The sequence below is a fragment of the Rutilus rutilus genome (assembly GCF_951802725.1).
Source record: "Rutilus rutilus genome assembly, chromosome: 17".
Lineage (NCBI taxonomy): Eukaryota > Metazoa > Chordata > Actinopteri > Cypriniformes > Leuciscidae > Rutilus > Rutilus rutilus.
The window spans coordinates 20,628,335-20,653,768 of record NC_140230.1 but is presented as its reverse complement, the minus strand read 5'-3'; the positions used below and the strand labels follow the sequence as shown (position 1 = coordinate 20,653,768).

The following is a 25,434-nucleotide window of genomic DNA, read 5'->3' as shown; positions in this document are numbered from 1 at the left end:
AATTCAGTCCAAACTGTTTTATGAAAAAAAGAGATGAAATAAAAAAAGTGAAACATTATTAACATTGTGTCCTTAGCACCTAAGTCCTGTCAAAATTTGTACTTAAAGTAGCGCATGATAAGCACTTAATATTTATAACTCATGACAAATTTGTTAATTTTCTGAACATATTTGTTACAAATTGTTACTAATATGCAACCAAATTTCCCCTTTATAAATAACCGCTGCAAAGGATTCCCTATTAGAAAATAATAAAAAACATCAATTAATTGAAATTTGTGAATATTGTTTCTTAACATGCAAAAAATTATTTGCAATAATATTGCAATAATATGTTCTAGAAAGTCTGAATTATGTTGAAGCACATGCTGGAGTCACACACTGGTTGCTATTTAAGGCTTACATAATGAACCAACATGTGTGTATGTCCTTGAAAATTATCTCAAGCTGTGGAGTAGACAGAGTATAAAAGGTGGGTCTTAACAGCATGGGAACACACACTCAGCAGTCTCAACATGAAGGCTCTCATTTTTCTGGCTCTGTTCGCTGTGGCTTGTAAGTAAAGGGGCATGAAAGATTTAGACTGGAATTAATACAGATCTATTAAGGGTTTTTCTAAACAGAAATCATCATGTAAAATATAATCAATTTTTAATTTCATTCCGTATGGTTACAGCGCTCTTCATTAATATTGGTAAAATGTATGTATGAAACAATGAAACCTTATGTTTTCCCAGATGCCGCTCCTCTGGATGAGGATGACAAGATTGTTGGCGGATATGAGTGCACTAAGAATGGTGTTCCATACCAGGTTTCCCTGAACAGTGGCTACCACTTTTGCGGTGGCTCTCTGATCAGCAACCTCTGGGTTGTGTCTGCTGCTCACTGCTACAAGTCGTAAGTGAAAGTCCTTTTTTTTTTTTTTGCATGTGCATAATATATATATATAGGGGAGACTGGACTGGAGCTTGTCACATGGGGAAGTTGTTACAATAATTATATCTCAGTAGGTTTGACTCAAAAGTCCAATTGCACAAAAACTTTGTCTCTGGATTTGAATTAAGAATAATGTTTTTTTTTTTTTTTTTTACGATTTCTATAGTGTAGGAAGTTATGTTACTTTTAACATTTTAGCTTTGTAATGAATTATTTTGTGCCTCATTTTTTTTTTCCTTTTTAAATTTAAAAGAAAGTAACTAAATAACCAATGTAATGACACATTTCTATTTGCTATGCCATTATTGTAAAAAAAAAGTGATAGTGACAGTGATAATGTTACAAAATATTCATATTTTAAATAAATGCTGTTTAATATAACTTTCTATTCATTAAAGAATCCTGAAAAATATTCCACAAAAAATATTAAATTGTTTTAAAATTGTTTTCAAATTGATAATATTAAGAAATGTTTCTTGAGCACCAAATCAGCATATTACATGATTTCTGAATGATCATGTGACACTGAAGACTGGAGTAATGATGCTGAAATTTCAGCTTTCCATCACAGGAATAAATCACATTTAAAAAAAAAAGATATTGAAATATAAAACTGTTTTAAACTAATAAAATTTCACAGTAGTACTGTTTTTACTGTATTTTGGATCAAATTAAGTGAGCCTAAGATACTTCTTTCAAAAAACATCTTACGACCCAAAACTTTTGAATGGCAGTGCTCAATCTACTCATAGTGTTACAATATGCCCTGCTATGGGGTAGAAATGTCCATCAGCTTACTGTAGTCAAGATTCTACCATATGTGTCTATACAGGAATTACTTTTCAAAAGTAAATATCTCCTATAAGAGGCACATAAGGGATAAATCATTAGTAATCACTTAAATTTCAGCCAACAAAGTGCACATTTTCTTAGGTTCAATAACAAATAAGTTGTAGAAGTATGTTAAAGAGTTTAACATTTAATGCTTTCTGTATAAACCAATAATCACTTACTTGTCTCTATTCTCAGATCAGTCCAGGTGCGTCTGGGTGAGCACAACATTGACACCAGTGAGGGCACCGAGCAGTTCATCAACTCCGTTAAGGTCATCAGACACCCCAGTTACAGCAGCAGTACTCTGGACAATGACGTCATGCTGATCAAACTGAGCAGTGCCGCCACTCTGAACAGCTACGTTAAGACCGTTGCTCTGCCTTCAAGCTGTGCTTCAGCTGGTACCAGCTGCCTGATCTCTGGATGGGGAAACATGAGCGCCACTGGAAGTGCGTGCCACTAAATTAAAATGGAATGAAACTTCCAGCGTAAATCTTTAGGCCATCTTAAAATAACCCATTAATGCAAATTAACCTAGTGGGGACTTGATGTTTTCTCAGGCAACTACCCCAGCCGTCTGATGTGCCTGAACGCTCCTATCTTGAGTGACACCACCTGCAGAAATGCCTACCCTGGTCAGATCTCCTCCAACATGTTCTGCGCTGGCTTCATGGAGGGAGGCAAGGACTCCTGCCAGGTAAGATCAATGCTAATCTTTTGATGTCAAGCTAACAGATATATAAAAATAGTTTTTGCAGCAATTATTGACTTCTCTGAAATGCTTCTGTATCGCAGGGTGACTCTGGTGGCCCAGTGGTGTGCAACAACCAGCTGCAGGGTATTGTGTCCTGGGGTTACGGGTGTGCCCAGAGGAACAATCCTGGTGTCTATGCCAAAGTCTGCAACTTCACCACCTGGATCAGAAACACCATGAGCTCCAACTAAGCTACCATGGATTTTCAAGGCCATAATCATGGCATGCTGCAATATCATTTTGGCAAACTAAAATAAAGATCTGATAACAAACATTAAAGAATTTTCTTTGTATTATTTATATCATAATTTAGCTAAGTGTTCAGATGACTGTATTTTCACAGATTGAGTTCCACATTATCATTAATTAAATTGACATTTAAAATGAACATATTTAATTAACATTGAATACATTTATTATGGATCTTTTCATTGATTTTTATTTTATTAATTTCTGGTCAGATCTGGTTGTACTTACTATCTGTAAAAAAAAAACTGAATGTTTAGCCCAAACAGCAATACAAGTATAAATAACATAAGACTTGAGCAATATCAGACAAGACATTTAATCTGTTATAAGCAACAGATAAAATTTCACTTACAGCACCAACAGATCTAAATCAAACTATAGGATCTCTAAATAAAACAATACAGTCAATTACAGGGAATAACTAGTCCAAATATTTGAAAATTTATTTTTTAAACAAGATTATGTGTCAGTACATCAGTAATGTTGATATCACATGAAAAACATAATATTCATATACAGCCAACATTTTCACTAGTTTCAGAAGTTATGTCATTCCCATACAAAAGTTCCTCACACACTCATTGAACAAAAGAGAACAACTTTTACAGAATATTCATATTTGTCCTCTGGCATGGTCCAAGTAATGTCCATGCAATTCTAGAAGGTTGGAAAAACAAGCGTTACATTCAGTGCATACTAAGTTACCGGTTGTGTCCTCTGTCTTCAATACAGATGGTGACCGGCTTGAACCATTTAATTCTTCCACTGTTGAAAAACTGTTCTCAGTGTGTTTTTTAACAATTTGCCTCACATTATTTTGAGAATTAGGAAAGGAATGTGGGTCTGATGACACATAAGCCAATGTCCTGGTGGTGCTCGGGGCCTCCGTGTTCGGTTTTTGCTGCTGCTTTGGTAATGGATGTAAGCTTGAGGGACCTAAGCGTGACAATGAATGAGGCATTTCAGCACCATTTGAAGAGGAGAAAGAGAGGAGTTTCTTTTGTGTCTGATTATCAGAAAGGCAGTAGTTGTGGCTTTGACGCTGGGGGTGGTGAGATTGATGTTCCCCTGTTATAAGTAGCTGGCCTTTCATTGCTATTGGTTCTTTCTCTACAGACTTGTGGAGGAGTTGATGATGGAAAAGCAAGTCTAAGGTCTCAAAACTGGCATTGCACGTACCGCACTCGTAAGGATGAATGGTGTAATGTGTCTCCATTGTTTCATTTGTGAAGTGAACAACTCCGTGTCGTTTAAGAACGATCGCACTCGGGAAACCTTTTCCGCAAATATCACAAATAAAGGGCATAGTTGAGCGGTGCCACTCTTGCTGATGATTTCTCAACTTTTGTGCATTTGAGAACGTGTGAGGACAGAAGGGACAAACATGAGCATTAAGCTCTGGATGCTTCTGCAGATGTTTATTGTACAAGCCCACAAATCGAAACCCCTGACCGCACTTGGGACAAAAAAAACGTCCTCTCTTCTGTCTATGCAGCCGCTGATGAATCCAAAATTTGTTCCAGTTTTTAAACATCCTGTTGCAATCGACACACGTGAAGCCTTGACCCCGCGAATGAGTGAGCATATGGGCTCTCAACCTTCCTACATGCCGGAATACTCGTCCACACCGTGGGCAGAAGTACTTTCTTGGATCTGCTTTTTGGTGCGTACTGTTCAGTTGAGATACAAAATAGCTGCATTTGATCGGCTGATTCACTGAATAGAGATTATTCTGAGAGTCATAAACAGAAGTGGCCATGACCTGAGGAGGGCAAGCAAGCAAAGAAGAGCATCTTTTGAACTTCCTCAGCAAAGAAAAATCTTTTTCAGGAGATTTTACTGGACTTGCACTTCGCATTTTTTGTGCTGTTCTTCTTCTCAAGGAGTTTTTGGGTTGTAATCTGTGAGGAGAACTGTAACCAGAAGACTTGGTTTTTGTGTGCCGCATGGAAATGCAGTGCTTGCTGTGCGTATGTAGCTCTGAGAGAAGACTGAACGTCTGCTTGCAGCAGTCACAGCTGTAACGCTGGGTATCCTTGTGTCCTTGCAAATGTAATTCATACTCATCTCTGGTGCCAAAGCAACTTTTGCAAAGGTGACACCTGAAGCTGATTACACCATCCAATTCCATATCTTTCAACGTGGAATGTGGGTGTCTTTTACCTTCACACGTGTGTATCTTTAATGGCCCGATCTGAGAAAATCCCTTACCACATTTGGAACAGAAGTAAGGCCTGATGGACCAATGCACTCTTTCATGGACACGAGCAGTACAAGCCTGAGTAAAGGATTTGCCGCACACCTTACAAGAGTATGGTTTTTCTCCACTGTGAATACGAAGATGGATTTTGAGGACAGACTTGTAGCAAAAGACTTTGCCACAGATCGGACACGTTTGAGGTTTCCCTTTCCCTCTTCCTCGCCCCCTCCTCCTTCTAGGGGTGATTTGATTACTACGACAGTCACTTTCCACTTTGTCGATCACGCTCACATGGTTCATGTCTGCCTTTTTCTCAGTCGTGGCTCTACTTTGGTCTTGGTATCTGTGCGCACGTTTCCGACTTTTGGATTTATGGACTTTGCTGTGAGATCGCAGGTTAGAGAGTTGAGCGAAGGCTTTCCCACAATCCTGGCATGTGAAGGGCTTCTCACCTGTGTGGACACGCAAATGAATGATATACGCAGAGGCATGATTGAACGGGCGCCCGCAATATTCACACTTGATGACCCGTTTCTCTTTGCGTGGCCGTCCGCGAGAAAATGAATGAAATCCACGTTTACTTTCTTTGATCTCCATACTGCTTGCCTCCGCACTGGCTTCGGTTGAAGGTGTCTGGCTATTCAGCTCTGAATTAGGCTCTTGCGTTTTCTCAGGTGAATGATCTACACATGCATCATCCAATGTTACATCAGTTTGGCTTAAAGTGTCAGAGGGCAGGGCTTCTTGATTTTCAGTGTCAGAAATTTTTGCATCTGTAGTGTCCTCATGGATTTGTTTTTCAGAATCTTCTTCGCACTGGCTATCACTTATAATAGGACAGGATGTATCACAGACATCTTTCTCAGATGTTTGGACAGTTGAACAGTGGGCTTCATTCATGTCAGACTCTCTTTCAGACTGACTACTTGAGATTTCATCTGTTTGAACAGATATCTGAGTGTCGATTTGTGGTTTATTTAATTCTGCATTAAGAGGCAGTGATTTTGGTCCATTATCTGTGGTGCTGGAAAGACAATTAGAATTTGACTCTGGCTGATCAAGGTCTTCCAAACATTTCTGAGCATCCATTTCAGCTTCTTTGACAGGGGTAAAATCAGACTTAAATTGCTCTGGAAATGTATTTACATCTGCATTACAAGAGCCTTTTTCACTCTCTTTTTCGTCAACATTAACAGGCAAGGACTCATGTAGGGCGTTAGTGCCTGCAGGCGACGGTTCCTCCACTCTTCTGTTCTGGGAGCTTAATGCCAGACCTTTTGAAATGAATTCCCCCATACCTCTCTTTACAGATTGTTCCTTGGTTTCATCCTCATCAGTGTTGGTTCCTTGCTTCTTATCCTCTCCTTTAAGCATGATGTGCGAGTCGCCTGCAGGTGCCTGAGTTTCCCTTAACTCAAGCTGAAACCAGACAAAGGAAAAGGAATGAAAGATATAGATAAGATATTATAAAATGTATTGCATCTAATGATAAGTTTCATTAGTAGCTGCTTCACATGTTATCCACATAATAGGTGGATCTATTAATATTGTTGTAGTACAACAACAATGAAAAAATACAAAACATTATATTAAAATAATATTATATACATCATATTTCATCTCCGGAAGAGTGTGTTCCACGGCATCCGACTGAAAAACAACACAGCACATTCACTGGACCTGATTGAGAGCTGCTGATAGACACTGATCATATTTTTACTGCCAAGTTGGAATTGTAATGGTATATGGCCAATTTTAAAAAGTTGTTACGCCACATACAAGCATTTGTATTGAGTTTAAATAGTATTGCTATATTATTTTGATGGCAAAATATGATATCCTTAAATGCATAATGTCATCAGTAACACCCACTTTTGTTATTTTCATGCAGGATATAGCCTCAATATTTGTAATAGTTTAGTAAAGAGTTGTGTAAAGAGTTTAGCCTAACTAATGTATAAATACCTAATGATTGTTTTTATACGTTACGGTTATTTATTTTTTTAAGTTGATCCTTATTCATTAGATCATTACTGCCATAAAGTATTTATGTTTCACGTGTTTCTATGATTGTCAATAGTGGCTCGTGGTCCGTTCTTTTATTAGAGCGATTCATTCAAAGAACCGGCTCATACGAGTCATTCGTTATAGTGAATAGAACTACAACAAAGAAAACAAAACAAATAAGGGTTCTCAACTCATTGTCCCCTTTTTGAGTGCTTACCCAGTATTTGTATTTAATAATATTCAATAATGACCGCAAAAGCACAACAACTAGGGTAAAAATTTCATTGCCGCAGTAGATAGCGGTTGATGCAGAGTGATATGACGCTCTGCATGCGTTTGCAAAGGCCATTCCTTCCATAATGTCTCTGTAATGCTTTATGCATGCGCTGTTACAGTCAGCCCTGCATCTCCTAATACTACAGAACCTGTCCTTTAAGAACGAGCTTATTTTGAAAAGAGAAATCAGCGTCTTTGAACAGGATTAATGTGTCTGTCGATTAATTCAACGCCCGACGCAGGACTAAACGTACAATTTTAAACACCAACACTTAATTTTTTAAATAATAAGAAACACCACTTCAATGCAAAATTACCCATCGTTTGATCGACTGGATAAAATGAGCTTCTGCCTTAACTTTGTAGAAAGTACATGCGAACAAGCAACACAAAGAAAGGCAACCAACCTTTCATGCTCTTTCTTTTCAGCAGCACCAATGAACTACGATTCAGGACTCATACTCTAAACAAATGGAGTTTCCTTTTCCTTTTCCTTTTCCGTTTCCGATAAAAGCCTCTTCGACGTCTTTTTCTGGATGTGTGGTTATGTAAAGAAAATCACCCCAATATGTAAACACAATAATAATAAATAATAAATAATTCTAGTTTGACTCCATTTACCGCGCACGATGTATACCAAACCATCAATTACATATAAAGACATGGGTATGGGTATGACTTTTATTCAATTTTAATTGCAGTTAAATTAATAAAAATATATACAGCATTAAAACGTTTCAGAAAACAAATTGTTCACTGCAAAAGGCATGCATCTAATATTCCATTAAAAGTCGCAAACCAAACCATAGAAATGGTTCCAAATTAAATGTGAAATTATAAATAAAAAATAAATAGCCTATATACAATTCTAAAACCATAAATGATAAGCAGTTTAACATAAGTCATGACAATGGCAATTGTAGGGCTGATCTGATGCTGCCCTTCATTTAAACAGAACAGGTATAAGTTATAAATGTAGCCTACTAATGGTCATTGTTAATTATGTTCATTCATAATACAGATTATGAACTGATATTAGTTTAGTTATTGGTATGTTAAAATGTACTAGTACGTATAAAATGAATATGATTTTAGACTAATAAAAATATTATTCATTGTTTTTTTTCCATGTCTGCTATTGAAATAAATTAGCACATATAACCTAATAGTGAATTGTTCCCAAAATAATGTTTACACAATAACTACAGAACTCCGATAAGCAACTTGATTTTCAGATTTTTTTTTGTATGACCACATATAACACTTATTTTTGTGTCATGCCTGAAGCTGTTTTTGATGCAAATTTAACATGTTGACTTAGCTCACTGCCTAAAGCAATTCATGTATTTTAATTTGTTCAGTCCTCCGTCAGTTTTACCATTTAATGAGTTCACCAAATCTTTCAATCTTTATCATTTACAGTAGATGTGTCCGGCAAGTGTTTTGCTATTGCTAGCAACATTTACCACACTATAACATGTGTGCACGACCACATCCTTTATAACTTTACTGGAGACTTAGAAAGGTGTCACTATTGTTTTTATTGATGCAACGTAGAACATGTTTACATCAGAATGTATTATTTACAGTAGACTAACAACACACAACGGCTACATTAAAAAAGGCCGAAAACTACTGTTTTTTTTTTTGTTGTTGTTTTTTTTTTTACAGTTTATACAGTGCATTCACCAAACATCTCTGTATTGAAAAAAAAAAATTTGTATTCAATAGATGAATTAAGGAAACCAATAAAATACAGAGGAAGCCAAATATGATATTAACAAGACAAAAAAAAAATTTCTACTACTGATTAGATATGAAACATTTTTTAAATGTTTTAAACTATTCAAAAGTATTTTTCACTACTCTTTTAAAAATGTATTCAAACTTCTGCTTTATAACTTCTTTTTTTTTTTACATTACATTTTGATCGCATATGCAGCAATGAAAGCAAGCAGTAGATCCAACTTTTATGTATGCAGAAAAGGTATCGGTTTCTGCTCTAGATCATCTTCTGTGTCATTTGATGTTGATATTGTTGATGTTGTTGATGTTTCAGGCACCGGCCCTAATATGCGGTGTACCCTTCTTGTGTGATTTTTAAGGGACACTATGTCAGGATAGCTGCGTTGGCAAATCTGACACTTGTACAGATTGTGTTGAGCCATGCCCCTCGACACTTCAAGACCACCCACGATACCATGGACCCTCCTTCTGTGGTTTCGGAGGGACTGTACATCTGGATAGCTGCGTGCACAAATGTGACATTGAAACTGATTGGGAGTGCTGTTTTGCTCAGTTCCCTTCGATGGATGAAATGCAGCACTAAAAATACGATGCACTCTTCTTCTGTGGTTTTTCAAAGATTTTATGTCATGATAGGAGCGGGCGCATATCTGACACTGAAACTGGCCAGAACGGACTGGTTCTACGGTACCCAGATTTGGCTGTTTAGGCCGATGAACTTTCCGTAAGTGATCCTTCAGGGATTGAAGCTTTGGATAACTGCGAAGGCAAATAGGACATTGAAAAGGAGTAGATGAACTGCTTTGTGTGCCTGCTTGGGGCAACCGTTCCGGTGTGTCCTCCGCTGGTCTCATTCTGCTAATGACTCCATGAACATTTCTTTTATGCTCCTCGAGTGCCTGAGGTGTTGGACAATTATGGTCACAAATCTGACATGTCAGCCCAGCTTGCCTGCTGTGCGAGACTAGGTGTCTCTTGAGCCCATCTAGACAACTGAACCAACGCACACACACCGGGCATCGAATCGGTTTAAATGCGGGTTTACAGGTATTGCTTTGAATGTGAACTTTAAGGGTCAATGGGTTGTTGAATGTTGCGCCACAACGAGAGCAAGTGTGTTTCCTCTGACTTGCAGTATCACCTTTGCAACGTAACCGTATGTGTCTTAACAACGAACTGCGGAGACTGAAGTTCTTTTTGCATTTATGGCAAGTCAACGTCTCAGGAAATGACCTATGGTTCACATGTTGAGGTGACAAGAGCGCAGGCGGTTGTGCTTTTATGTTAAGCGGCGAAAAACCTGTAGATTGTCGCGGTCGAGTTGGAGCATGCGATGGTACCGTTTGAGTAAATGAACGAGGTTGTTGCTGGGAACCTCTTTGCTCATTTGCCGGGATTTTAGATTGCTTGTGCAATTGCTGATGTGCTTCAAAGTCCATCCACGACTGCAAGTTCTCACCACAGTGAGGACAAATGTAAGACTCCTGCGCATGCACCTGCAGATGTTCGAAGAGAAGTCGAGGACAAGTGAACGAGGCTCCGCATTCACATGTCACCCTTCTTGGGAGTACAGATGGAAGTGACATGATCCCCCAGTTTCTGCTACTGCTAGTATTTTGAGTGCTCTCCTGTTGGGCTGCTTGGTTTTCTGTAGATGGAGACAGGACAAATAAGTTTTCCTGAGTTGCAGGTGTTGATTTAGACTCCACGGTTCTAGAACTTACTACTGAATCCGTTTTTGTTGCATGGCACTTTTTTCTGTGCTTATTTAGATTGTCTTTGCGGCTGAAGAACTTGCCACATTGAGGACATGGAAACCGTTTAATTGGCCCAGGCAAATCAGATGATGTATTCTCAACCTTTTGCTCTTCCAACTTTCTCGCCTCGCAAATCTTCAAGTGCTCCTTTAGCGTAAATAGGCGAGAGTAGCTTCTCTGGCACCCATTGCAAACATACCGCTTCACACCTTTATTAGTCACATGCACCTGAAAACCATTACTAGGTATTGCTGAATTAATTTCCTTGTCCTCAGGTAGCTCTACAATGACAACATCCTGATCTTCATCACAGTCGTCTTTAGCCACGTCAATCAAATCATCATCCTCATCTGAGTCCTTCTGATCTACATCTATTAGTACATCAATTTCAGCATCATCCAATGGCATGGTCCACTCCTTTTCAACCAATTTACCTTTGTCCTCTACTTTCATTTCAACCATTTTGGCTGGTACTCCAACAGAGTTTTCAGTAGATTCAGTTGGTTTGGAGTTAGAAACACTGGCAAAAATGGACTCATGGGTTTCTGGGGGATTTAACTGATCCTTCCGCTGCATCTTCAACCCAGTCTGATTTTTCTTGTCAATAGAAAATTCTGTATTCTGTTCCTCCATCTTTACCGGCTCTGTGCCTACGCCAATATTTATATGCTGTGATGACATGATTTGATTTGTTTTTGAGTCTTGCTTCGCTCTATTGCACTCTTCCATATTTTGGAGTTTGACGTGACGTTGGTTGGCAACAGTGGGCGAGGATTTCAGAGAAGATTTATAAGGACAGTTATGAATTTTGAGGCGGTGCCTCCGTGTGTAGCCACGCTTGCATAAAGAACAGTAGAACAATTTGTCCAGCTGTTGAGCTGTAGGGCTGATAGGTGTCACAGACTTCTTTCCCAAAGATTGAGAGTTTCTAGAAAATGCATCAGAGCAGACGTGATTCTCTGGGACAGAGATTACGGTTATCACAAACTGTTGGCAACAAAGACAAAACTTAACTCTCTCTTTCTTGTGCAAGGCATGATGCATTATCAAGCTGTCTACGGTTTGGAAAACCCGACGGCAGAGCCTGCACTGAAGTTTGCCTTCAACATTGTCCCGGCCAAAAAGTTTTTGACGAGTCTCAAGAACCACCACGGGGCAGAGAGTTTGTGTCACGGATATAATCTTCCCCTTCTTTGACAACATCTTTCCAATTTTCACATTGACCACATTGTCTTGTTTCATCTTTGATAGATCCTCCAGTAGCTCTGGCTTTGAAATCGTCATGGCAGTTGCAGGTTGCATTGGTGCTCTCGGTGAAACTTTTCTGGGAGGCAAGTTCCTCTGTTTCATTTGGACAGGTTGTTTATGACTCATGTAGGCAGATGCTAGCATCTTCAGGATTGATTTCTTATTAAATGCAGTTGATTCTTCACAAGATTCTGGTGCTTTCTCATTGTCATGCACAGAATGGTTTACCACGTTTAAAGTGTCCTTCTCAAGGATCTGCACTTGCTCTTCTCCTACCATGTTGGAGGATTTTAAAGTGTCATTCTCAAGGATCTGCACTTGCTCTTCTCCAACCACGTTGGAGGATTTTAACGTGTCCATATAGAGCATCTGCCCTTGCTCTTCTCCTACCACGTCGAAGGATTTTAAGGTGTCCATTTCAAGGATCTGCACTTGCTCTTCTCCCACCACGTCAGAGGATTTTGAAATGTCCATATCACGGATCTGCATTTGCTCTTCTTCTACCATGTCAGAGGATTTTAAAGTGTCCATGTCACAGATCTGCACATGCTCTTCTCTTACCACGCCGGAGGATGTTAAAGTGTCCATCTCATCTTGCTCTTCTTCTACCACATTGGAGGATTTGAAAGGATTCATTACAAGGATCTGCACTTGCTCTTCGGTCACAGAGGGAGATTCAAATGGCTTCAAGATGTTGCTTTCCATGTCTGCAGAGGATTCAGTCTTCTTGATATCAGCATTTGAAGTAGGAGGTGCACTTTCTGCAAGGGATTTTTCATTGGAATGGGATGGTGAGAGACTGTGAAAAACTTGGTCGGACACAGGACGGCTGGAGTTTATTTTGCTATCTGGCACAATAGGAATCTTACCCAAATCTGATTTATCCTTATTTTCTGGCCCATGTTGCTTTTTGTGGGCCTCAAGAGCTGTAACACCACTAAACTCCTCACCACATTCACATAAGTAAGTTTGAGCTGGAGAAACTGGTGAGGCCGACATTATACAGTTGTGTTTTTCAAGGAGATCTTTACTCGCAAATAAGCTTCCGCAGCTATCACAAGTAGGTAGTGTTGATTCTGTCTGGCAAGAGATTTCACTTGCATGAGTTGCTTGGTGCACCAGGAGTGATGCCAAATTATGAAACGTAGCTGAGCATGCCACACAGCTGTAAGTTTTAGGACTCCCAGCTGACTTTGTTTCTTGAAGTCCAAGCATTTTGCAGGTGCCAGAAGATTCCACTGCCGAATGTTAAATTTAAGAAGTGTTACCAAGGTCTTTGTTATTGTTGAGTACCCCCTAAAAAAGAAAACAAATAAACAAAATTAATGGCATAGCATGAGTTTTCAAATGTTTTAAATACAGGTATACATCATGTAATGTTATAGATCTAGGCACTGTCATGTTTAGGACCCTATAAGTTTAGTAAAAGACAATTCTGTAAAGTAGTTCTAAAAATGGAATTACCAGTGTAATTTAAAAAAATTGGATAAAAAAAAAAAAAAAAAAAAAATACCAGCATCAAAAACAAACTCTAATCTGTTCTCAACTAAAATAAAACTTTGGTTTAACTGGATCCATGAATTTGTAATATACTGACTAATAAAACTATTTGATATAACAAATTCTCATTGAAAGGTACAGTCTATTGTCTATTTTTTAAGTTATACAAGCAGAAATTGAGTATAGCCTTTTTTATATTTATTTATTTATTTATTTATTGAGCAAAGCCAGACTGTTCTCAAATAGAAAAAGCTGTATTTTTTAATTGATTAGCAAATATTACAATTATTAAAAAGAAACTGCTAATGTCAAAAAAAAAAAAAAAAAAAATCTTGATATTCATTACTTTAAAAATATATATATATATAAATAAATAAATAAATAAATAAAAAGTAATTATATTTAGAAATATGATTAAATAGTGTAATTTACTTTGGTATTTTTTTACTTTTGTGTAAAACAAACACGAATACAAAGATAACATTTAAAAAAAACTTGGCACACTTGTTCAAAACTAAATACTTTTGAAAGATGTATGCCTTTTACAATATCGTACACCCACATCCACATGTGTCATTAACCTCAGTGAGTGCATCCATATTTAAATGAGAAAAAACATTTCTGCTCAGAAAACTCAAGCTGGTACAAATAAAACTGCTGCCCTGCTCTCGTTTTGAAGTAAAGTGTTTAATTATTCGTTACAAATAGACTACGTTTCAAATGCAGCAACAAAAGAGGACAGAGAAAGAGGCAAGACGGCTCATTGCATGCTTCGATTTTTATAGGCCTGGCCGCTTCCCGTGGCTCTTTACTCAAATATGTTCAATAAACATCATGTCAATAAATAAATAAAACGCATCACCAGGTTAATATGCATACTACCCGCTGATTTAGATTTAGTATTTAGTTTAAAAGAGAGTGAAAAATAAGACAAACCCTGCCAATAACAAACACTGCAATGGATGCTGCAGACTTGGCATCAGACTAAACATGTTTAACTATACAACCAACCTCCAACATCTAAACGCGAACAACACCTCTTTCCCAAAACAAACGCGCTTTATATGAATATCTGATTGCTTGATATAGCGCGTGCGGAACGTCATTCGCGTCCTGCACAGGGGAATTGAATGACAAAACCCGCAGCTAACGAATGCATGCGCGAATAAAAACGAAGCATAACAAGTACTTCAAACAGTTATTGGCTTGCACTCACCTTGGGAAAGTACGATGTGCAAACTAACATGATTTTACTCAAAGAAGTTCTTTATTTTCAATCCGAAAGACGGTATGTATTTTGCAACGGGTTTCAGTGACATGTTATTCCCGCTATTCACTATAGAGGGCAGTATATATGAGCGCTCACTTCCACTCCCAGTCCCCACATGTACGGATTAAACATACCGCCATCAACTGGCGAGAGGGACCAGTGTGGCCTCCCTACAGAAATAGACCTACACCTTCCTCATTGGGCTATATTACAAAATAAACACCATTGAACAATATTATTCATAGGCCTAGGTGATATGGAAGGTAGGCCTACAATATAGTTATAATCTTTATTAAATAAATGTCTATTATCATCATCAAACTTTGGACAGACACATTTCTGATTTAATTTATGCTGCTCAGTGAATTTAAGTGTTTTTTATTAAAAACATTGAAGATATGGAATACCAAAGTTGACAAAATAATAAATACATAAATATAGACTACAAAGAAATACAAGTATGTTAAATAAATACAAAAATAAAATGATACCTTTACTCCCTTATTTATGTAGCCTGTGTAGGTTATGTGACTGGTTTCTAACTGGTGCCTGCCAGTAGACCAACTTGGGTCAGCAAAAAGCCAGCTATGACCATACCAGCTAGAAAATAGCTAACTTGTTCCAAAACATAACAACCACCTTAAATTTGATATTATTTAACTGATAATTGTTGATGGTCCTGTGGTGGTTTTATATTTAAAAAAAAATGTTGTTGACTGGAAACCAGTGAAATAATCATGCAGCAATATATACTTCTGTTTCGAAGATGACACTAAAAGATGAGACATTTTCTAAATAAATTCAATTAAAAATAGATGAAAGGCTAAAACTAAAGTTTCACTTTTAATGCTTATGTCATACCAATGCCAAACGCACCACACAGTCTGAATATGAGCATACCTGACAAACGTTATAAAACAGATTATAGTTCTAAAAGAAACAAGGTAGCTCTTGACCTGTAGATATCTTAATTAGATTCACAATTAAAAGATAAAGGATTAGTGAAATGTGAAAGGCTAAACAACTCTATAATTAACTGAGCGATGCTGAGATTCCTGCTCCAATGACTACAGGATTATAGTAAATAGTAATAGTAAAAAACGTTAATAGTAAAGGCTGATTAATAAAAAGCTACAGGCCAGGAAGACTGACCATGTTCTCAGAATATAAAACATTATTATAGATGTTTTAATTTTGACATGACTAATTCTTACATTTGGGTAAGAAAAATGAGCTATTTTTGTTAATACACGTGGTGAACCCCGCTTTGGAACTATCTGCTTAGGTTGGTTTCAGGCAGATATGGATGGGTATATGAAACACACCTGACTGTGACTAGCAGGCTGGTCTCCCAATCATATATTCATATATGTATGTGTATGTGTATGTATAAATAAACTGTTAGTAGTCGTTATAAAATCAATTTGACAGTAAGAGAATACCTGAATAACAATTGTTTATACTTTTAATAAAATCTAAATTCTTTGATTTAGTGTGAATTATATTTTGAGTTTGACTTTCTTAGTGAAGCCCACTTTAAGTGGATAAAAAACACGGCTCAATATAGTTACCTCAAGTCATTCCAAAAGTGAAAGAAATTTCTCAATAACAGCAAAGTAGATGTAAATGTTTACTAGTTGAAGAAATTCTCAACATTGCCATATAATACAAAAGTAAAACTATACATCAGATTTTATAACCATATATACGTTAGCACTAATGTAGTTTACACAGAAAGGGTACAGTATTTTTGTCAAGCCTAAAGTTTTATGTTTTCTCTTCTTTTTTGTTGTTGTTGAACAAGACCATTGAAGTTAGACTGTTCTCAAAAAGATAACGCTGGGTTTTTAATGAAACATAAAATACATAATTTTAACTCAAGGCATTCACATCAAATATAACGACTATGTGATGAACCCTTAACTTGACCTTAAATGTTTACAAACACATGGATAGTAAAAAAAAAAAAAAAAAAAACATTACTAAGAAATATTAACAATTCAATCTACAAATTTCCTCTAACTTTCAAAATGATGTTTAAAACATATGCCTAGTAAATTTAGCAAGGTCAAAAATGACTTCAACAATGAAGGAATGATGCAGGATTTTCAACTATACATCCTTGTGAACTGCACCGTGGAACATTAACATCTCCAACTACTTCATTCATGCATGCATATATTCCTATAGTTCCATACATCATCTAGATTGCATATTAATATACACACATCAGTCTGAGTACTGTACAAAGAGAATTTAGTCAGCAGTTCACAGAACTGTAGAACAGAGTAGATTGTATGAACAAACAGACCGATTCAGAACTACAGTAAAACACCCACGCCATATTTCAAAGTGGATAAAAGCAGTTAGGCTAAGTAAAAAGAACAATGGATTCTATGTACAGTTTATCTTAACAAATAATGTTCAGAAAACTGAATGAGTTTGAGTAACCTGCATTGCAGGAAATGGAGTCATCAGTAATTCGACCTTTATTCATGCATTGGGCTTTGGAAGGGAAAATGTATTGGTGATTGGGACTGAAGAGATTCTGCAGAAGCAGCAGCATGAGTCAGCTGATGGTCCTCCAAAAGATTTAGAAAAGCAAAGGCTTTGTCACATTCTGTGCATTCATAGACCACTTGTCCTACATGGGTTTCCTGGTGCTTTTGCAACTGATCAAACAATGCAAAGGATTTATAGCACATATCACACCGGAACTCGTTGTCCTGACTCAGACTTTGATGTTCAGTATGTTTCCGTTTATGTTTTGCCAGATCGTTTGCTGTAAGGTAGGTTCTGCAGCATATTGGGCACTGGTGCTGCCTTTTTGCATCATGCATTCTGCGGTGAGATATGAGATTTGGTTCCGTTTTAAAGGATTCTGAGCACACACCACACTTGTAAGGCCGTTCATTGTGTATCTGCTGATGCTGTGTAAGGTACCGTTTCTTCGTAAAACCTTTATTACAAACCAAGCACTTGAAAGGACGCGGATCCTCATGATGCTTTTTATGGTGTTCCATTAAACTGCTATTGGAGGAGAACCGTCTTTTACAGATAGGGCAAATAATGAAGTCTTCTCCAACATCAACCTCCTCTTCTTCATCACCTGCTTGAAATTGAGTCCCTGAACTTTGCTTCTTAGAGGAAGAGACCGATGACTCTGAATGGCGCTTGTCTAAAGACGACAAATTTCGATTACTACAGTGGTGTTTGCGGAAAGCATCACTTCCAAGAAAGTTGTCTCCGCATTCGGTGCATTCATACTGTGTAGCAGCAGTCAAATGGCATTGTTCATGTTCGTCAAGGTCTTTCTTAGAAGGAAAAGTCATATTACAAACGCTGCACATGTGAGAATGAACAGAAAGGTGATTTGCGAGGTCCAACGCTTGGTAAAAACTCTCAGGACATATGGGGCACTGGTAAATTTTGTCACGCTTCACAGTTTCTACACGTATAGTCTTTTCACTGGTAGGAAAGTTACTGTCCTTGGAAGCCTTTTCATTCCCGTGACTTCGTAAATGGGTGAGAAAAAGGTGATGGTGGGTGAAGCTCATACTACAATGATTGCACTGATAAGAACATGGTCCTGACAACTGATGGCTGAGCTGATGCTTTTTTAGGTGGGAACCATGTAAGAAATACTTGTTACATTCTGGACATGAGTATGGCCTCTCTTTTGCTGGATTGCAGCCATGTTCTGAGAGCTGTTCTGGATCTGGAAATCTTACTTGACAAATTCCACAGCGATACTTGTACTGCTCAATGTTACTTGATGAGAGGCTTTTACTGGAGATGGCTGAAGTACCTTGCTTTGTTTGAGGCTGTTGGGGTGGAATCAACGGTGGAAGCTCTTCGTCTTGCTCTGTGTGCATCTTACGATGCTCCGCCCGACTTGTTTTACAGGAAAAGGTTTCATCACAAAGGTCACAGGGAAAGTTTTCATCACGGTGGGTAACCATGTGCTCAGCTAGTTCCGTTGGGCGAGTGAAGCTCAGGTGACATTTGGTACAGCGGTGAGCGCTCTTTCTGATATGTGTTTGCTTGTGTTTGCGCAGGGTGAAGAGCGAGACAAAACCTTTACCACACATTTGACACTGAAACTCAGACTTGTGGCATCGCTGATGTTGTTGCAAGTTCGCTAGCTGAAAAAAGCATTTCCCACATTCCTCACACTCGAAGGGCTTTTCGCCAAGATGACATCTTTGATGATCCTCGAGATTTTCTGATGTTAAGAATGTTTTACCACAAACATGGCAAGGAAAGTATGGTGCTGAATCAGAGTCATTGTCGCTGTCATCTTCATCTTCAAAATTTCTGTCGGCCTCTTCCTTATCTGACTCCTGACTTACACTGGCAGAGGATTTTTTCAATCCATCAGTGAGGGCTTTGACTGAATTCAATCCATGTTTTACTCTGCAGTGCTTTGTGTATGACTTTTTTACCGTATAGGTTTTGTCACATGGTTCACACCTATATACTTCAGGTTGCTCTGTTCTTGCTTTCACACTAGGTTCTTTTGAGCTGGGCAGGTGTGCATGCAAATGAGCCATCCTTTGGTGAATGGTCAGGGATTTAGCAGTCCAAAACCGCATCTCACAACGGTTACAGACAAAGGGACGACTGGGGTCATGACAAGATCTATGAATGTCCAGGTCAGAAGGAAAACGAAACCTCTTCAAGCAAATTTCACAAGTATTATCCATTTTTGCCTGATGTTGGATTTTCATATGCCTTTGCAATATACCAGCTTGAGCAAAGACTTTACTGCACACATGACATCTGTGGATATCCGATTTGCGCTCTTGATCTTCACGGCCATGCTCCTCTAAATGACTTATGAGTCTCAGCCCATCTGTAAAACTCTGATCACACTCAGAACACTGATACTTGTGAACAGCATCTCCTTTTTCTGTATCATTTTCTTGGTCTTGATCTTTACATGAAAATTTAGTCTGCAGTACTCCAGTTCCTGTTGTATTTGAGCCCTTGTTAAATATTAACACAGTGTCATTTAGAGCACAATCTATTTCACCTGCACTTTCCAGGGCAGATTCATTATTTGACACAATTGTGTGACCCTTACATTTTCTTCTGTGTTTCTCCATTCTCTTTTTGGTCCAAAAACCAACATGGCATTTTGTGCAAGAAAGGGGGTATACGCCATTATGTATGCGCATATGCATACCTAGTCCAGTGCTCCTGGAAAACCGCATGTTGCACTGAGGGCATTTAAGAGGCTTGATAAGGTCACTGTTTGAACATTCACGTCGCTCCCTTATCTGACTGCTGCTTTCTTGGTTCTGCCCATACCCCTCATCAACCGGCTCTTGCTTTATGATTGGCAAGTGATTTGATATCAATTGCTGTTGATCATTAACTGACTCTTGTGGCTGATCAGATCTATGCTTTGCTAAAAAATGCTGCTGGAGCTGCGAGAACAATAAAAAACGGTCACTACAGTTAGCACAGGAAAAACCTTTTATCTTAGTGGGGCTCTTGTTTACCTCTTGAGAAGATCCAGATGATTTTGAGCTGACAACACAGGTCTTCTGGTGTATAGACAGTGCATCCCGGGTAAACAGGTCACCACACTTGTCACAAAGGACTTTTTCTTGGTTTTCCCCCTTTCCGTTGCATTTAACCAAGTGCCGTTTCAAATAGTCCGTTCTGATGAAATGCTCTCCACAGTTAGCGCAGCCATATGGTTTTTCTCCCGTATGAAGACGTAAATGAACCTTCAGTTGTCCTGATAATTTAAAGCGTCGAGGGCAATACTCACATTGGTATTTAAATTTATTCATGTAATGCACTTGTATACGTTGCAGAAGTTTGGAAGTTTCCCTGCATGGCTGCTTTTGAGCAATGTTTGTGGCAGATGGCACACTTTCCTTTGAAATCTTTTTGCATCTGATGGTGAGGTTGTGCCTGCTCAAAGTCTTTTTAGAACTGTATGTTTTGCCACATCTTTTGCAAGGAAAAGGTTTATCGGTAATGTGAAGCATGGCCATATGGCGCTTCAGATCGCTCTGGGTGGACAATCGCTTAAAGCAAACTGTGCATTGCAATGGGTCACCTTCCTGTGTTTTGCTTTGGGAACTTGTGTTCAAGCTGTCAAGACTCATCTTTACAACTCGCACCTCAAGTCGTCGTTTTCCTCTGCAGCGGGCTTGGTGCAGTTTTAAATGATCATAGCGTGAGAAACAACTTTCACAAGTCTTGCACCGATAAGGCTTGACCTCTGTATGAGTGAGGATGTGATGTCTTAGATTTCTGGCTCTCAAAAATGATTTAGTGCAAAATTTGCACTTCAATACCTCGCCATTTTCCCCAGGAACCACAGTGATCTCTTTCTGATTTTTTATTTCAGCAAACATCGATTTAATTTTCTCAGATCCTTTTAAACTTTCCAATCTACGTTCCTTAGATAAACCATCACAGAAAGCCTCGTGTTGCAAGCATCGATCCTGATTGTCAAAATTCTGTCCACAATGTATGCACGCATATGGGGTTTTCTTTGAATGAAGAGAGAGATGTTTCTGGAGAAAACTTTTTGTTCTAAAACATTTAAAGCATTGTGGACATTGCTGCTCAAACTTGCCATTCTCCTTTGTACTAGTTTTGTTTTCAGTTGATAGCTTGCCCTTGCACTGCTTTTCGTGACCATTTCTGTAGTTTTTTCTTGCAAAAATTCTCCCACATTTTCTGCAAGCAGGTTTTAACTTGTCTCCATTGCAGATTGCGTCGTGATCCTTAAATTTTCTTTTCCTGTAAAACTTCCCACACTTTGAACAAGGGAAAACAGTCTTTGCCAAGTGGGCTCTTTCATGGAGTTTCAAATTGTTGGGAAAACGAAATGAATGTGGGCAGTATGAGCAATTATAGAGTTTGTTGGTCTTGTTTAGTGCAGTGTCTACACTTTTTTCTGCCTGTATTTCTTCAGGATGTGACGTCTGTACTGACTGCTCCACTGTACATTTTTCTTGATGTATTTTTAGATATTCCTTTCTGTTAAAGTGTCTGCCACAAGTTAGACACGGAAAAGGCTTTTCACCAGTGTGAATGCGGATGTGACGAACAAGCCCAGCACGATTCGAGAAATGGCGTTTGCAGAACTGACATTTGGATGCAGAAGGTCCAGGCATATGAGTTAAACAATGCTCACTAAGTGCCTTTGAGTCAGCAAAGGCTTCTTGGCAGAGAGCACATTTGAACTCCTCTTTGTAAATTTTTTCTACCTTTAGAGTTCTAGCTTGGTCCTTGGGAGGGAAAAGTTCCTTAAGTTTACGTCTTCTCTCATGCACAGCCACATGTCGAAGCAGAAAAACTGGAAACTTGAACTGCATTGGGCAATCAGGGCATTTGAGCATGCCTTTTTTTGGATGGGACTGTCTGTGTTTTAACAAATCTCCAATAGATGGCAGAACTTCCCAACAGACTAAACACTGTACATTCCGCTTATGCACATTTTTGTGAGTCATTAGGTGTCCATGCCTGGCAAAGTTTTTACCACAGTCTAAACAGCGAAAAGGTTTGTTTCCTTTATGAAGTCGTAAGTGCTTTTTTAACGAGTCAGGTAAAGTAAAGGCTTTTCCACAGAAGCGACAAGAGAAAGGAAGGCTTGCATCCTTATCAGCAGATTCTTTGCTAGTTGGCTTTTGACTAGCAGGGCTTGAACTTTTCAAATTGACACCATTACCATGTTTGTGTTTGATTGCCTTTTTGGCATTTAAAAGCAATTTATGCTTTGCTAGATGGCCGTAGTATCCAGACTTGCTAGAATACACAGATGGACAAAAAGTGCATTTGTACTGTGATGCTTTGTGTACAGGCATAGTCAATGGTGACTCTTTGTCCTCATTTTTGGTATTGATAACTTGCTCTAACTCTTTTCTTTTCTTTACGTTTCCTTTGGCTGTATACTGTTTAAGCTTAACACAAGTTTGCTTGATGTGTCTATTGCGGTTGCTGGCCATGGTAAACACATCCTTACACAAAGGGCATCGATACTTTGCACCAATCTTTCCTTTGCCTTTTTTCGTGTATTCTTTGAGACACTGTTCACGCAAATGGCGTGTCCGATTGTAGGAGTACTTGAAAATGCGAGGACAGATGGGGCATTTAAACTTTGGAAACTTGCTATCTGGAACTGAAGATTTTTCACGAGGGACAATCTTTTGAGAACACTGCTCTCTTTTATGTTTGTTAAGATTCCAGGTATATTTGAAGGCTTTTCCACAGTTGTCACACTTGAAGGGCTTCTCATCTGAGTGTGATCTAAGGTGTGCTTTTAGTTGTGCTCTAAGTCTGAAAGTCTTCCCACAAACTTGACAATGCATTTGTTCAGGCAATTGGCTTGTCTTGTACACATCCATTAGTTTCACGTAGCAATCACGAAGTTCTTTGTTGGAGACGGCTGTTTCAACCATGTCTGTTATATCTGTCTTTCCGAGGGTTGATTCTGAATGTTCTGCACTCTGTACAGAAGGGTCTAGTATCAAGGGTGTGCAAGCTGCTTTACGCTTGTGTTTTTGACATTTCTGAGCACTAGGAAAGTACAATCCACAACAGTCACATCTATGATGTGTGACAACTATGTGCTTCAGCTCATGATCTTCATAATAAGCTTGTCGAACAAAGGACTTCCTACAGTATTTACAAATGAACTTTGCCTTCTCTTCGGTTAGCCCTTTAGTATATGATGGTGATGATTTTAACTTGTCATTAAGCTTGACTTCCCCACAGAAGTGTTGTGTCAATGCGCCACCAGTGAAGTGACATTCACAAGTGGGACAATACTGAGATATACTGAGATTATGGAGAGAATGTGTGCTGTGGTAGTGCTCGATAAGCTCATCTATACTTTGTGTTGACCCCTGGCACTCAAAGCAATGGTAGTTTTTTCCATTACAAGTTTTTTTCTCAGTCGTCTTAAGGAGAACAACAGGTTGCAGTTTTCTCTTTTGGGTCTTGAAATATGATAAAGAATCTTTGCTTGCAATGGTGCCATTGTCAGTTAGACATTTGTGCTGTCCAGGATATAAGGAGGTTCTGGATGTCTGGTCAACACTGAGTAGTAGTGGATCTTTTGGTGCATCAGTTCCCTCATCCATCTGATTATTAGATTCAAAAGCAGTTTTTAGAAGAACTGGCGGTTCTGTGTGATTAAACAGATTGCACTCATCAACTTGGTTTACATGTGCATTTTCCAGGTGTTTCAGTTCCTCAATGTTCTGTGTTGTACTTTTTAAACCAAAACAGGACTCAAGGAATCCAAAACTACTCCGCTCAACTTGTTCATCATCAGATGTGAAGCATTTCTGTCCTTCCAGCTGAGAAGAATCTCCATGGCCAGGTTTTGAGGATGTTTTTTTAGGATATGGTTGGTTGCTTTCTAAATGACAGCCACCAAGTGAATCTTCTCCATGGCCAGATATCCCAGTTGTCTCTTGAAATTCAGGTTTTGGAGATGTATTTTCAGGATTTGGGTTCATTCTGTCCAATTGGTAGTCACCACGTGGATCTTTTCTAATGCCAGAAATGACAAATGTCTGTTCAAGCTCAGGTTTTGATGATTCATTTTCAGCATCTGGGGTTGTCCTTTGTGATTGGCAAACACTTAGTGAATCTATGGTTAGGCAATTGTTTTCATCTTCATTAGAAGTGGAGGAAGTCTCAATATTTGCATGATTTGAAGTGGAACCACCGTGAGAGGTATCAAGTTCTTTGCAACGCATTGTTGTTTGATCCAAAAAACTATCTAAATCACAAGAAAGAATGTCCCTTTCCTCAATTTGCCCATCTTTTGAAAAAAGCATTACACCATTCATATTATCCACGTCTTGTACTTCTGTACACGGATCCTCAGAATTTGAGATAAGTGAGTCCTCACTACAAGTATGGTTTACATCTTTGCTCTCATCCATGGTCACTGGAGGTCCAGTGTCCTGCTGTAGATTTATTTCACTCATATCTGCTTTCACAGAACTATGGCAGACCTCAGCAGAAGAAAAGTCCATTGCATTACTTGAATTTTGGTCTCCGTCTTCTAAAGACGGACCAGCTTGGTTGCTACTAATGTTAACTTCAATGGATGAATTTAAATTGCAATCAAGATTTGCTTCCATGTCAGAACAGCTGCTAATATCGGAATATTCCACAAGACCGGCATCTGTCTCAAAAGCAGTTTCTAATACTGCCTCGTCAGAATGTGCTTCCGACGTGGACTCAACTTCTGAGTTAGGCAAGGGAAAGGGTGTCATGTTACCATTATATTCTCCTTTATCTCCTGACTTTTCTTGTTCAAGGTCACCTGAATTCATTACATCTTGCCAAGATGATTCACAGCATGAGTCCTGCAGAGAACCAGACTCAAAGTCTTTCATGTCCGATTCAGCAATGTCTTGCAAATCCATCATGCTTGAAAAGTTCTCCTTTTCAATTAATTGTTCTATCTCATGTGCAAGGTTCTCCTCCGATTCCACTGGAATTCCATTACATTCCATAGTTCCTACAGACATTTCTGGTCTCTGGTTAGAAAGAATCTGTGCTTGCTGGAATGCATTCCATTTTTGAGCCATCCTCGTGTTCTCCTCCAAAGGCTAGCTCTCAAACTCTGTAAGACAAATGTCCATGTGATTACCAAAACAGCACACAT

The 25,434-nt window shown here is 38.6% G+C and overlaps 4 protein-coding genes across 6 annotated transcripts in view; 1 reads left to right on the top strand and 3 right to left on the bottom strand.

The window, feature by feature from the left end:
• Positions 1–452: 452 nt before the first annotated feature.
• Positions 453–2,798, top strand: prss1 (serine protease 1). The gene is made up of 5 exons (XM_084385893.1): positions 453–555; positions 738–897; positions 1,966–2,219; positions 2,331–2,467; positions 2,566–2,798. Exons 1-5 carry the CDS (start codon positions 516–518, stop codon positions 2,713–2,715), a joined length of 741 nt encoding a protein of 246 aa, XP_084242019.1. The 5' UTR covers positions 453–515; the 3' UTR covers positions 2,716–2,798.
• Positions 2,799–3,191: 393 nt separating this feature from the next.
• On the bottom strand, positions 3,192–7,763 carry LOC311276295 (uncharacterized protein). Of its 2 annotated transcripts, none has more exons than XM_084385892.1 (2): positions 7,664–7,763; positions 3,192–6,392 (listed from the first exon to the last, which is right to left on the bottom strand). In XM_084385892.1, the coding sequence occupies exon 2, from the start codon at positions 6,345–6,347 to the stop codon at positions 3,387–3,389; it is 2,961 nt and encodes a 986-aa protein (XP_084242018.1). In that variant the 5' UTR covers positions 6,348–6,392; positions 7,664–7,763; the 3' UTR covers positions 3,192–3,386. The 2 variants fall into 2 exon arrangements, with proteins under 2 accessions (XP_084242018.1, XP_084242017.1); XM_084385891.1 differs by lacking the exon at positions 7,664–7,763 and adding an exon at positions 6,582–6,615.
• A 1,015-nt stretch (positions 7,764–8,778) lies between these two features.
• Positions 8,779–14,852, bottom strand: LOC311275991 (uncharacterized protein). The gene is made up of 2 exons (XM_084385385.1): positions 14,724–14,852; positions 8,779–13,303 (listed from the first exon to the last, which is right to left on the bottom strand). The coding sequence occupies exon 2, from the start codon at positions 13,220–13,222 to the stop codon at positions 9,227–9,229; it is 3,996 nt and encodes a 1,331-aa protein (XP_084241511.1). The 5' UTR covers positions 13,223–13,303; positions 14,724–14,852; the 3' UTR covers positions 8,779–9,226.
• Positions 14,853–16,394: 1,542 nt separating this feature from the next.
• The window catches only part of znf1035 (zinc finger protein 1035), a 31,033-nt gene continuing 21,993 nt past the window's right edge, over positions 16,395–25,434 (bottom strand). For both annotated transcript variants that reach the window (XM_084384923.1, XM_084384922.1), the window contains one exon: positions 16,395–25,392. In XM_084384923.1, coding sequence (XP_084241049.1) covers positions 17,267–25,357 — 8,091 coding nt within the window. In that variant the 5' untranslated portion in view covers positions 25,358–25,392 and the 3' untranslated portion in view covers positions 16,395–17,266. The remainder of the gene's footprint in view (positions 25,393–25,434) is intronic.